Source organism: Aquarana catesbeiana, linkage group LG03 (assembly GCF_042186555.1).
Source record: "Aquarana catesbeiana isolate 2022-GZ linkage group LG03, ASM4218655v1, whole genome shotgun sequence".
Classification (NCBI taxonomy): domain Eukaryota; kingdom Metazoa; phylum Chordata; class Amphibia; order Anura; family Ranidae; genus Aquarana; species Aquarana catesbeiana.
In genome coordinates, this window is record NC_133326.1 from 169273801 (window position 1) to 169287093 (window position 13293).

The window sequence follows — 13293 nt, forward strand, 5'->3', positions numbered from 1 at the left end:
ATTGGCTTTAGCAGTGGCCAATAACAGTCCTCCTCCTCCTGGAAACAGGGACAGCCCCCTCCTAGCAGAACTGTACCCAATCTCTTCCCCATCACAAAAGCTGGCGATCGCAGCTACAGCAAAGTTAGAGAACCAAACAATGTTTCCCATCTTTTACAATGTGTGGGGGCACAGTGCCTCCCCCCTCAGTGCAGGTGCGGCGTGGGGAATTCTGAAATTGGAATGCATTAGTATCTCACTGACACTTCCCTGCGCTGCTCTGCTGATGGGGAGGGAGTTGAGTGCCAGCAAAAGAGGCTTTGAGTTCCGGGAGTTGCCTACCCCTGATCTAGACCATCATCACAGCCGAGTAGTTACAGGGGTCCAGTAGCCTGCATTTAAACCGATGGCTGTCTTGTCAAAACCACATTACTAAAACAAGCAGCACTGTGCTATCAAATCCACATCATACATAACACCAATATATCGGGTTACTCGTATAAAAAAATATATAATTTAAAAATCTAGTATTTAAATTAAAATACAGTCTCAGTTTCACATATGTATCACAACCTCTGTTTCACGATTTTAACAGTCACAGCACATGTACTGGTATATCAACTACTAATGCTATGACTTTATTCATGAAGTGCTAAAAATTAACGTTTGGGGTCATCTATCCCTGTTCAACTAATTCTAAACTGACATTAAGGTCAATTATTTTCTTTCAAACACAGATAACTATTTTTGTGCAGAATACGACACTCAAGTCTGCGTAAGAACCTCATGATTTTATTCAAAATGACTGAAAGAGTAATAAGTGGGTTGGGTCATCAGCTGCAATTTTCTAGATGTTGTACTAGTCTGTAGCATGAAATTAGCCTAAAACCCTACTCACCTACAATCATGAGTTAAAGATGCAAACTCAAGTGTATATTGTGTAAATCTAGATTTTAAACAGGGAGAGCAGACTTATCATCCATGATAATATGGAACTTTGGACAACTCAGGAGCATTTTGGAGTAAGGACAGGCTGAATTTTAATCCGTGCGTGGCCATTCCCATTCAATAGAAGTCAATCGCTAGATTGACTTCTGTTGAACAGAGAAGCTGGAAAACTTCAGTCTGCAGCTGCTGGGCAGTGTATTCTGACAGTGGAGAGTCCCACTCTCCTCCATCAAACTTGTTTGTGTGGATGGAAGAATCTGTTCGCTTTTTTTTTTTTTTCGTTCAGCCCACTGGCTGAATAAAACAAAAAGCTAGCTATCTCTGGCTAGCAAAGAAAAGAAAGTCTCTTGATTGATTTGACAAAAGGGGAGAACCCTGAAATGGGTAACCACGCCCCCTTGGACGCACTGACGTCATTCCTTCCACCTTCGGGTGCAGCCGATCCAAGCTGAGCCAGCTGAGGACCTCAGGAAGGTGGAAGCACTGTGTGATAACCTGTGTTCCATCTCTAAGCACAGCAGCGATTCTCTCTATCCAGCATCCAGTTGCTTTCTAGCTGAGCTCTGTCTATACCAGCCGCTTGCCTATAGACCTCTGCATCAACCAGCCGCTTGCCTGTCGATTTGTGCTTTTCTCAGAGGGCTACATTCACACTCTGAACCTGACCCATAAGTGAGTGCATTTACCCTACTTTATTCCAAATAATAATACAGGTTACATTTAGATGGTGTGCCCCCTCTCCTTTCTTTTCTTTGCTTATGTGTATTAGGCTATCTCAGGACCTGATCCAGGGGAGCTCCTGCCATCACCCTGCATTTCCTTTATTTACCCGCTAGGGATTCAGTTGCACCATAATTCTTATTTAATCTGTGGCCAGCTTGTTCTTTCAAGTGAACAGGTGAGAGTTAACTTTATTTAGGTGTCTTACACACTCACTACAAATCTGTTACTAGAAGATACACCATAGTAGACCCAGAATACCCTCAATGGGTTTATATTTGCTGGAACGTACCAGAAAGGGCAGAGAGTACATAAACAGAAATCTGAGCTGATCTACTCTATTACCCAAGCCCACACTACAAATAAGTGGATCAAATAAATGAGTGTGATTGACTGTAACCAGAATACAGTATATGGATGTTAACCCTTATGAATAATAAAGGGTCTCTTGTGTATTATAACATATGAATTACTGTTATTGCCTGCATATAAAACAGAGGAAATACAGAGAAGAATATTCTCATTGTGTACCACATTTCTTAATGATACTGTACCTTGACAATAGTGAAACACTGTATGAGACAGTTTACTTCATTACAAAACTATATTATTTTCTTGTACAAGCAAATTATTTACCAAAACAATTTATACTTGAATACAAGTTATTATGAGTGCTCTCATTGTAGGAAACCACTGAAGTTTAACATGGAAACATCATTTTAAACACTCCCCATTTCCCAAAGTTACTTGGCCTCCTATAGTTTGACATAAAAAGAATACCTTAGAAGCAGTCCCATTGACCTGTGTCAACCGGACAGCGTTTATAGACTCCAGCTCTGCAGTACGTTACAGTACATTCAGTACATTATGGCCACTGCTCTGTTGGTAACTATGACCCATAAGCGAGGGTTGTAGGGTACATATTCCAGATTGCCAGAGCTTGAGGCTGTAAATGCTGTACGACTCTGATCAGGCACAGAAGTGAGCCTGCAGGTGAGCGGCTAGCTATGGTGAGGGGTTCAGGGGAGTGGAGGTTGGGACGTTTGGGTATTCAAAACAATATTCAGATTTTAAAGAACCACTAAACAAATTTATTATACACAAAATTTTAATGTCAATTATCTAAATTTTTAAATGAATATGGATACATTTGCATGCATATTTGTCAAAACGATTTGTAGTATTTTCATAGTATGCAACTTTTTTGTGTTAATGTTAGTGGTCCATTAATATCTGTATAAGATTTACTGCTGCTAAGTTCCCTACAAAATTATTTGGTACTTGTGTTTTTTTTCCCTATTTGGCATACTTTTTTCTAGGATACAAACAGCCCTTTAGAATATTTATACATTTACCTGTAGGTGTTTATTACAGGATTGGTCCATATGTAGCTGGCATATGAGAAGGGACATATGCAGCAATAAGGTGCAAGCTTGGTCATATTTTAAAACTAGTGGTTCCCAGAAACACCTAAATAGTAAGATCTTGTTACTAAATGTTATAGTATTAAATCACTATACATATTTTTTTACACGTCATTTATTCTTTCATAGATTTACAGACGTTCGTAGCAAACATAAAATGTATCTGTAAGAACATTTCCTATATGTACTCCATATAGATGGGTATAAACAGATTAGATTCCAGGTCTATGAACACAGGTCTGACCTTTAGTGTGAGAGAAAAGCCCTGGAAGAATACCACTGATCCAATCCCTAGGATTGGCACTGAGCTTTATCCATACAAGTGTCTGATGGAGGACACTCACATATCCTTAAAACCACTTTGAGGTTCCGTGACTCTTTCCTTCCAGTATCGGATGCCAGCAACGTCTGGGTCCCACCACTTTCCCACACTGTTTACATACCAAAGAAGTTAGGTTGCATGCCTGCTAATGTCTCACATACAAAAAGTTTACTGTGTCAGTAGTTACTTAGAAGCTCCAACAATGGCCTCCCTCTCAGGCTTGACTATAGAGTTTCATGATTAAGCCCCAGTAGCAGGCAAAGGTGGAGGGTGGAGAGTCTCTCACTGCTGAAAGAATAACGTTTTTCTGTAAAAGGAATGAGTGGTGTGTGGCCTAATTACTTTGGTATATCCGATGAAAGATTTGTTTGAATAGCCCCATAGTGACCAGACACAGTAAAATATGTTGTATTCTAGTAAACTAGCTTTACAACAGTAATGCACTTAACCCCCTCAACTGCGCAACCAATATTAAAGTACAGCTGGTATGGTGGACTTTGGCGAAGTAACCCATCAAAACCCTTGGCTCAGTTCCTTTCTCAAATGACAGGGAAGCTCAATTCATGAGTTCAAGCCATGTTTTTTTATAAATACAGTATCTCACAAAAGTGAGTGCACCCCTCACATTTTTGTAAATATTTAATTATATCTTTTCATATGACAACACTGAAGAAATTACACTTTGCTACAATCTAAAGTAGTGAGTGTACAGCTTGTTAACAGTGTAAATTTGCTGTCCCCTCAAAATAACTCAACACACAGCCATTAATGTCTAAACCGCTGGCAACAAAAGTGAGTACACCCCTAAGTGAAAATGTCCAAATTTGGCCCAATTAGCCATTTTCCCTCCCAGGTGTCATGTGACTTGTTAGTGTTACAAGGTCTCAGGTGTGAATGGGGAGCAGGTGTGTTAAATTTTGGTGTTATCGCTCTCACTCTCTCATACTGGTTACTGAAAGTTCAACATGGCACCCCATGGCAAATAACTCACTGAGGATCTGAAAAAAAAGAATTGTTGCTCTACATAAAGATGGCCTAGGCTATAAGAAGATTGCCAAGATTTTGAAACTGAGCTGCAGCACGGTGGCCAACAGCGGTTGAACAGGACAGGTTCCACTCAGAACAGGCCTCTCCATGGTCGCCCAAAGAAGTTAAGTGAACATGCTCAGCGTCATATCCAGAGGTTGTCTTTGGGAAATAGACGTATGAGTGCTGCCAGCATTGCTGCAGAGGTTGAAGGGATGGGCGGTCAGCCTTTCAGTGCTCAGACCATACGCCGCACACTGCATCAAATTGGTCTACATGGCTTCTAAAGATGACACACAAAAAAGCCCGCAAACAGTTTGCTGAAGACAAGCAGACTAAGGACATGGATTTCTGGAACCATGTCCTGTGGTCTGATGAGACCAAGTTAAACTTATTTGGTTCGGATGGTGTCAAGCGTGTGTGGCAGCAACCAGGTGAGGAGTACAAAGACAAGTGTGTCTTGCCTACAATCAAGCATGGGGGTAAAGCTGATGGACTGGCCAAGCATGTCTCCAGACCTAAACCCTATTGAGCATCTGTGGGGCATCCTCAAATGGAAGGTGGGGGAGCACAAGGTCTCTAACATCCACAAGCTCCAAGATGTCGTCATGGAGGAGCGGAAGAGGACTCCAGTGGCAACCTGTGAAGCTCTGGTGAACTCCATGCCCAAGAGGGTTAAGGCAGTGCTGGAAAATAATGGTGGCCACATAAAATATTGACACTTTTGGCCCTATTTGGACATTTTCACTTAGGGGTGTTCTCACTTTTGTTGCCAGTGGTTTAGACATTAATGGCTGTGTGTTGAGTTGTTTTGAGGGAAAAGCAAATTTACACTGTTATACAAGCTGTACACTCACTACTTTACATTGTAGCAAAGTGTCATTTATTCAGTGTTGTCACATGAAAAGATATAATAAAATATTTACAAAAATGTGAGGGGTGTACTCACTTTTGTGAGATACTGTATATATATCCCTGTGGTATGTACATGTACATGGCACAGCAGTGCAGCAAGACTATTCCTGAAGCACTTGTGATGTGTCCCTGGAGACTGCAGCTGGGGGGAATGGAGGGTGTGGGCCAAGCATACAAGTGTATGTAATTCTCACATAGATTGAGGAAGTACAAGGGGTGACCTAAGGCACCCACTTCCTAAAATAAGGTACCCACTCCCTAAAAAAAACAAAAAAAAAAGCTGCTGTAAACATGTTAGAGGCAGGGAGAGGAAGAACAAGCTGAACTTTGGGTAAAGGTCCATTTAAAAGAGGGGAGAAGTGGAGGCAGGCACAGTAACTGGCATGTGATGAAAGTTTTAATGTAATTGTTAAAGCATTAATTATAAGGTTTGATTTAGTTATGTGTACTTTTTATACTGATTAAATGTTACTATGGCAATGCACCAAGGATAGGCTGTGAAAATATTAGATGTGACAGAGGCACAGGCACAGGGACACATGTTATTATGATACAGAGGGGATAAGAAGATTTATTATCAGATATGAGGGGGGGGTTAACAAATGCTTTAACTTTACTCTGACTTTCCTGATCTTCATTAGTATTGAAGCCAAATGGTCATCATAACAGCCAGGCAACTAGCAATCTAAGAAGTAGTGGAAAACCTCACCCTTCATACATATCTTAAAGCAGAGTTCTACCCAAAAATGGAACTCCCGCTGTCCGGATTCCTCCCCCTCTCGGGTGTCACATTTGGCACCTTTCAAGGGGGAGGGGGGAGCAGATACCTGTCTAATCCAGGTATTTTCTCCCACTTCCAGCGAAAGATCACCGTAGTATCCGTGGGGATCTATGCCATGTCTGGCCCCTCCTCTGTCTCCCCCGCTGTCTTCTGGGAGACACACAGGTCCCAGAAGACAGCAGGGACCACTCAGAACATGCAGCGTGACTCGTGTATGCGCAGTGGGGAACCAGGCTGTGAAGCCACAAGGCTTCACTTCCTGATTCCCTTACTAGCAATGCCGGCGCTTTCACCCGGAGCTGAGGAACGGGTTGGCTTCGGGTGAGGACATTGCGGGCGCCCTGGACAGGTAACTGTTCTTATTTTAAAAGTCAGCAGTTGCAGTATTTGTAGCTGCTGACTTTACATTTTTTTTAGGCAGAACCCCGCTTTAAAGCTTAACTCCAGGCAGATGTTAAAAAACACTGATTAATGCATTTACATATCTACCTAAATTGATTTCAGCCACTTTTAATTCCCTTTATAGCAGCATTGTTTCTCGGGGCTTGGGGCCATACTTTGGGCCAATATGGTGTCCTGCATTTACAGATGCTGGCAAGGAACTTTCTCACAGAGAGCAGAGTAAAAAGTTTATCAGTCTTTTGCTGCTCCTAATTATCCAATCACAGGCTGAGGACACGGGGGTGACCTAGCTTCCTCAGAGAAAAGCTTGGTCACCATGCTGGCTGTTCTATGTAGTAGAATTGCGTAAATCGCAGGAATAGATAGACAGAAATACAAATCCTTTGGTAGGTAACACAGCCCTTAATTTGAATTTAAACTCTGTATTTACCTTGAGTTCAGCTTTACATTGCTCATAACTGAACACGATAAAGTGGAGAGCCTACTATTTGTACTTGCCATTTTCTTAAGGACTATGGGAATACCTGGACAGTAACACATTCATCGTGTTTTCCAGCAAAGTACAAAAATGGAGTTATCCATAACTTTACTGTTTCTGTTAATGCAAGTTGTAAATTAAATGTAAATGTAAGGTAATGCTACCACTTCTTTACCGACAATAAGTGCCATCTCTGACAAATGTGCACTATGTTAAATATCTTGTAAGACATTTCCCCCATAAAGATTCTTATAACAACATAAATAAATGACTGCACAAATTGTTGCAGTTGGGATGAAATTTCGTATTACATTATGTATTCCTAATGGCTCTTAAATAGAGCTAAGTGCGTTGATAGTTAAATGCCACAAAAATTCTTTTTTTTTTTTTGCCCTAAGTAGGGTATCTGTAGCTCTGCTAACAAGCCACCAAAACAACAGCAGTTCTCCTCTGCTACACAGACCCATCTGTCCACACTGTCCATTTTCATTATACCAGTCCAACTATTTAAAGTGACATTCTTCATGACAGTAGGAAATGCACTCTGCTGAAATTATCAGGAATTCATGCCCAGAGCATCTTCTCATGACACATACTTCATACATGTGACTTAATACCCAGTCTTAGAATGAAGCCACATTTCATTATCAGTGGTTTGCAGAGGATTTCCTGAAGAAATAAAAGAATTCAGAAAGAATATTACATTGAGTATACCTCCCAGCGATTTAAACAAGAGTTCATAAATAAACAGTTAATAAAAATGTTCAACTGCATTACTTCCAAAGTGCAGCCAGTTCTTTCATGCATGTTTAATAATTCTCTAATTGTTTAATTATTTTAAGTGCATTTAGGAAACTGCTCAATCCCAGATACATGCATAACATAGGTAATGACATCTGCCTCCTGCATTGAACTAAGATCTGTCTCCAGATCCAGTTATCAATACTATATTTGCCACTGTGGCTCTTGCACTGGATTTCTAAATGGCAGAACACCATGGGGATGATTTACTTTTTTTTTAATCTCAGATTTTATTATAAGGTTTTTATAGCACAACAACATATACACAAAAAGACGTAAAGATCATGACACGGGCAATCAGATCAAAGCAGAAACATGCAGGCACCCCCCCCCCCCCCAAAAAAAATAAAAAAATTCCCTTCATTATATCAATCAGCAATCCACCCATCATATAGATGAGACTTGAGATTTTTACCCATACATCTATATCCAAACAATCATAACAACTAGCTCAATACCGTACCCATGTGATCTAGCCACGGTGTCCAGATAGAATCAAACCTCTTAGATGAATTTCTTATAAAGAAAGTATGTCTCTCAAAAGAAATGCATTTATTGAGATCAAATATCTAATCAGATAAAGTCAAAGGATGTGGGGAAGTCCGCTTAAGAGCAATTTGTCTCCAAGCCACAAAAAGCGCACGTATGACAGTAATCCGCTTTGGTGAATTGAGCACTAAGTTGTCAAGATATCCCAATAAACATGTTAAAAGATCCACTAAAAGGGGTTGATTTACTAAAACTGGAGAGTGCAATATTTGGTGCAACTCTGCATAGAAACCAATCAGCTTCCAGGTTTTTTTTTTGCCAAAGCTTAACTGAACAAGGTGAAGTTAGAACCTGATTGGCTACTATGCAAAGCTGCATCAGATGTTGCAGGTTTAGTAAATCAACCCCACTGTGTTTGAAAAAAACACAACATAATGAAAAGCAACCTATTTGATTTCTTGTGGCGCCGCTTAATGTAGAGGTAAAAGCATATTTCTATGTCCAAGAACATGGGGTTCAGGCTTGTCCTATATATCACTCAGATTTCATGCTTATTATTCTGTCTCTGAGGTGGTCCATGTCATCTAGGATGGCTGCTACACATTTATCCTACAATGTTTCATTTTGATGCTGTTGTCAGTTCTCATTTATCTATTATACAATGTATCAATTTACTGTTGTTACCAGTTTTATTTACAATGTTTTGTTAACGGATTTTTTAACATGTTATGCAATTACTACAAAAAAATAAACATTGTGTTTTTACACTGACTGTTTTCCTGCTGCCACACATAACTCATTAAAGCGGAGCTCCGTCCAAATTTTTTATTTTAAAAGTCAGCAGCTACAAATACTGCAGCTGCTGACTTTTAAAACATGGACACTTACCTGTCCAGGGCGCCCGCGATGTCGGCACCCGAGGCCGAACCGTCTCTCGGTCCTCGGGTGCTGCCGCCTCCATCTTTGGTAAGGGAATCAGGAAGTGAAGGCTTGCGGCTTCACTTCCCGGTTCCCTACTGCGCATGCGCGAGTCGCGCAGCGCAATACGGATGGTCTCTGCTGTCTCTGGGACCCATGTGTTTCCCAGCAGACAGCGGGGGGGGGACAGGAAGTGGCGTACAAAAACGCAGATTCTGCGGCTATCTATGCCGGAAGTGGATACAGATACCTGTAATATACAGGTATCTGCACCCCCCTCCCCCCTGAAAGGTGCCAACTGTGACACCGGAGGGGGGGAGGAATCCGATGAGTGGAAGTTCCACTTTTGGGTGGAACTCCACTTTAAGGCTCCATTCACACCATGGCGTTCCGTTTTGTGGGCAGAATCGCTGCGATTCGGAAATACCGCAAACAGCGGGACGCCCTTGCAATCCCCGTTACTTTGAATGGCAACAAATTGCGCTGTGATTCTGCCACAATTGTCGCCTGACGAATCGTAGTAAAATCGCTCAAGCAGAATAGCGGAACACCTGGCGCCCAAAAGAAGTTCTTGTACTTCTTTTGGGCTTTGGAAATCCCGTAATTCTGCTTGCGCGATTTTAAATTAAAGGTCTACTGTATCCTCCCTGGCGGTATTCCTGAGTGTGGCTTGGGGTTAAATTTCAGTACCATTAGCGGTAACCCCGAGCCACACTCAGGATTACATCTCAGGATCCGGGTGCAGTGTACTTACCTTGTCCCCAGGATCCTGCAATGTCCCCCCGCTGTGTCCGCGGGCTCTGAAGCCCGTATAGTTAAAAAAATAGGCATTTATTGTAGTCTACTTACAAGTATACGGTAAACATCATCACAGAAAGAAAAAGGTCTGCGGCTCACAGCGTGACATGTTTCATCCTATGTGGATATCATCACGCCTCTGATGATATCCACATAGGATGAAACATGTCAGGCTGGCCGATGCAAGCACGCTGTGAGCCGTGGACCTTTTTCTTTCTGTGATGATGTTTACCGTATACTTGTAAGTAGACTACAATAAATGCCTATTTTTTTAACTATACAGGCTTCACTATTATTGCTCTCTTCTTACTGGGTTATCCTGCTGGTGACTGCATAATCCATCCATCTGCCCATGTGAACCTTGATGTCCTGATGTTATGTGACTACCTGGTGTTTCCCATTTTCTGTCCTTCTGTGATGGAGTGTGTCTTTCGGAGTCTCAGTTGAGCCTTGGCATCATATGATTACATCGCATGATTTTAATTTTTTTCTGGTAAGCAGATTGGCAGCACGTGGGTGTGGTGTGCTTTCTTTGTGCGCACTGAAGTTTGGTGGAGGCTTCACGTCATTTCTACTCTTCAAAATAGTTTCAGTGGACTATTATATTCATTTGATTATTTTGTTTTTATTTAGCGCTGCATTTTGACATACAGTACACTGTAATCTTACAGATTACAGTACTGTATGAAATCATTTCACATCCCTTTTGTCCCCAATGCTTTGTCCAATGCCCTGCATGCAGTTTTATATGATATATACTGTTCCTTCTGCCTGGAAACTGGAGATTGTCCATAGCAACCAAAAAGTGTCCCTTTACGTCAACTGTGGTTTTAGACCAGCTAAAAAACAGCGATAGTAAATTAGAACACTTGCAGAATTGAGCGATAGTGAATTGTGGGGAAATTTATATTATTATTATATTATTATTTTTTATAATTATTTATATTTATTTATTATATTATAATTTATGATTTTGTGTTTCAAACTTCATAATACCCGGGATATCTACTAGACTCTTGGTGGACAGATTTAAGTGTATTATTGCTAAGAATGATTTCTCCAGCAACACATTCAGTGTCGATGGGGGAATCCTTAACGTGGAGCCATTGGGGGTTTATTTACTAAAGGCAAATCCACTTTGCACTTGAAAGTGCAGTCGCTGTAGATCTGAGGGGACATGCAAGGAAAATAAAAAACAGCATTTTAGCTTGCACATGATTGGATGATAAAATCAGCAGAGCTTCCCCTCATTTCATATCTTCCCCTCAGATCTACAGCGACTGCACTTGAAAGTGCACTTGCAGTGCAGAGTGGATTTGCCTTTAGTAAATCAACCCCATTGCGTTCTTCCAACAGGCTGGTTGTACCCAAGTTGATCAATCAGTCAAGCCTGCCCATACAGGGTTGGAAGCTTGACAGGTCCCTGCTGAACTGGCCAAGATTTGAAAGTCTATGGCTGGTTTTAGTTGCACATGAATGGATGATGGAAGTGAGCAGAGCTTCATCTCATTAATTAAGCTCTTGGAATAATACAACTGCACTTGCAAAGTGATCAGTCTTTTTGCTTTTAGTTAATCATCCCAGGTGTGTCATTCTTTGGTGCAGTAATGACAACGTTATTGCAAAACGGATCCTTCTGAATGAATAGTCAAAAACAAAATATTTGCTATCACTAATTACTCACCTAGATCACAGCCTCTTTTTAATCTGCGCCGGGCAAGTTTGATCTGATCCTGGAGGATTTGTACCCAATGTCGTGGGCCAGGGACCTTTTCCACATTGTTAGCAGCACAGTATTTCTCTGTGAAAACTGAAGAAAAAACACAACATACTGTAAAGAAAAGCAGATTGATGGAATGCTGTCTCTTCTGTGAGAAGACAGTTTCTGGGAATAAGCCTAAATGTGTATAAAAACTGCATTAATAATATTGGAGAAAAGTGGCTCAAACTGCTGCATATACAAAATGGTAATGAAGGCTCAATCACTCTGCAGATGAGATGTGTTTGTGCATCCTCATTTGAACTTGCTAATACAAAAGAACAGAGACAATGCAGCACATACGAGTACTAGCTGCAAAGATCAGGAAAGGCATGCTCTGCAGTGATTTTAAGATAAAAGACAAGTTATTCTGCCTATCACTGTAGAAAAACGTAAAACATTTTTGGAGGAAAATATGATTTTTCATGGTCTCAAACCTAATACAAATAAACAGGTAACAGGAATATTAGACTGTTAAATCTCTGTTCTGGGTTCCCTGCAGTGCTAGAATACTGGTCCTTAGATCTTTGCTGGATGGGATTAAGCCAGTGTTCACATTGGAGTGACTTGACATCCGTTTTGACAGGTCAAATCGCATGACAAGTTGCATCCTATTGCCAGCAATTGCACTTGTTCAAATCGGTGCGACACAGACTCTGCGATGCCATATCGATTTGAAAAGGTAGTGCATGCACTACAGCAGAAGAACTGTGTTGTGAATAGACAAGCTGCCTGCTGAGCTCTCTCCTCCCAACACAAATTTTATCCCATGTGTCGGGAAAACTGCTCAGAAGTGACTCATGCTGATAACAGGGGAACGAAGCACCAGATAGAAACGACACGTAGAGATTTAGAGAGAGATAAGTAAACTCTACAGATATACTGTATGTGCTTTGCTTAGATTTCATGACTGAGGATTACAACCACTTTAATGAACCATATTATTTGTAATAGCTGTCCTTTAATGAGATCACTATCACAAAAATACTGTATTGTATTCTGATATATTTATGGAGTTCAACCATGTAATAATTGTATTCAATATTTTACATGCCTTTATTTTTATTCTTTTTTCACGGTAATATGCCAATCAAGCTGTTCATTAACTTTGACAGTGGTTGGGACAAACTCTATCGCCCTGTACACATGGTCGGATTTTCCAATGGAAAATGTGCGATAGGACCTTGTTGTCGGAAATTCCGACCGTGTGTGGGCTCCATCACACATTTTCCATCGGAATTTCCGACACACAAAGTTTGAGAGAAAAATGTATGCACTGCGCTTGGGTGACCCCAAAAACAAAATTAATAATAACGGCTTTCTATGCAAAATCACTGGATGTTTGGTGCGGTATGCTGTGCTGGGACAGCGCTGGTGTAAAGTCCGTGTCAGTTTCTCCGTCCTGGCCCCTCCCCTACGCGTCTTCGACACAGGGATCATGTGTCACACGCTCTGAGGTGAGCACATTAGCTTAAGGGGGTCACGAAGGAGCACCGGAGCATGTTTTGCAGCACTCAGGATATCTTCGGCATG

The 13293-nt window shown here is 41.2% G+C and overlaps 1 protein-coding gene across 1 annotated transcript in view; it reads right to left on the reverse strand.

The window, feature by feature from the left end:
• Positions 1-5340: 5340 nt before the first annotated feature.
• BEND7 (BEN domain containing 7) overlaps positions 5341-13293 on the reverse strand; it is a 103296-nt gene continuing 95343 nt past the window's right edge. The window contains exons 7-8 of the mRNA XM_073619516.1: positions 11686-11811; positions 5341-7664 (exon numbers count right to left, since the gene is read on the reverse strand). Coding sequence (XP_073475617.1) covers positions 7606-7664; positions 11686-11811 — 185 coding nt within the window. The 3' untranslated portion in view covers positions 5341-7605. The remainder of the gene's footprint in view (positions 7665-11685; positions 11812-13293) is intronic.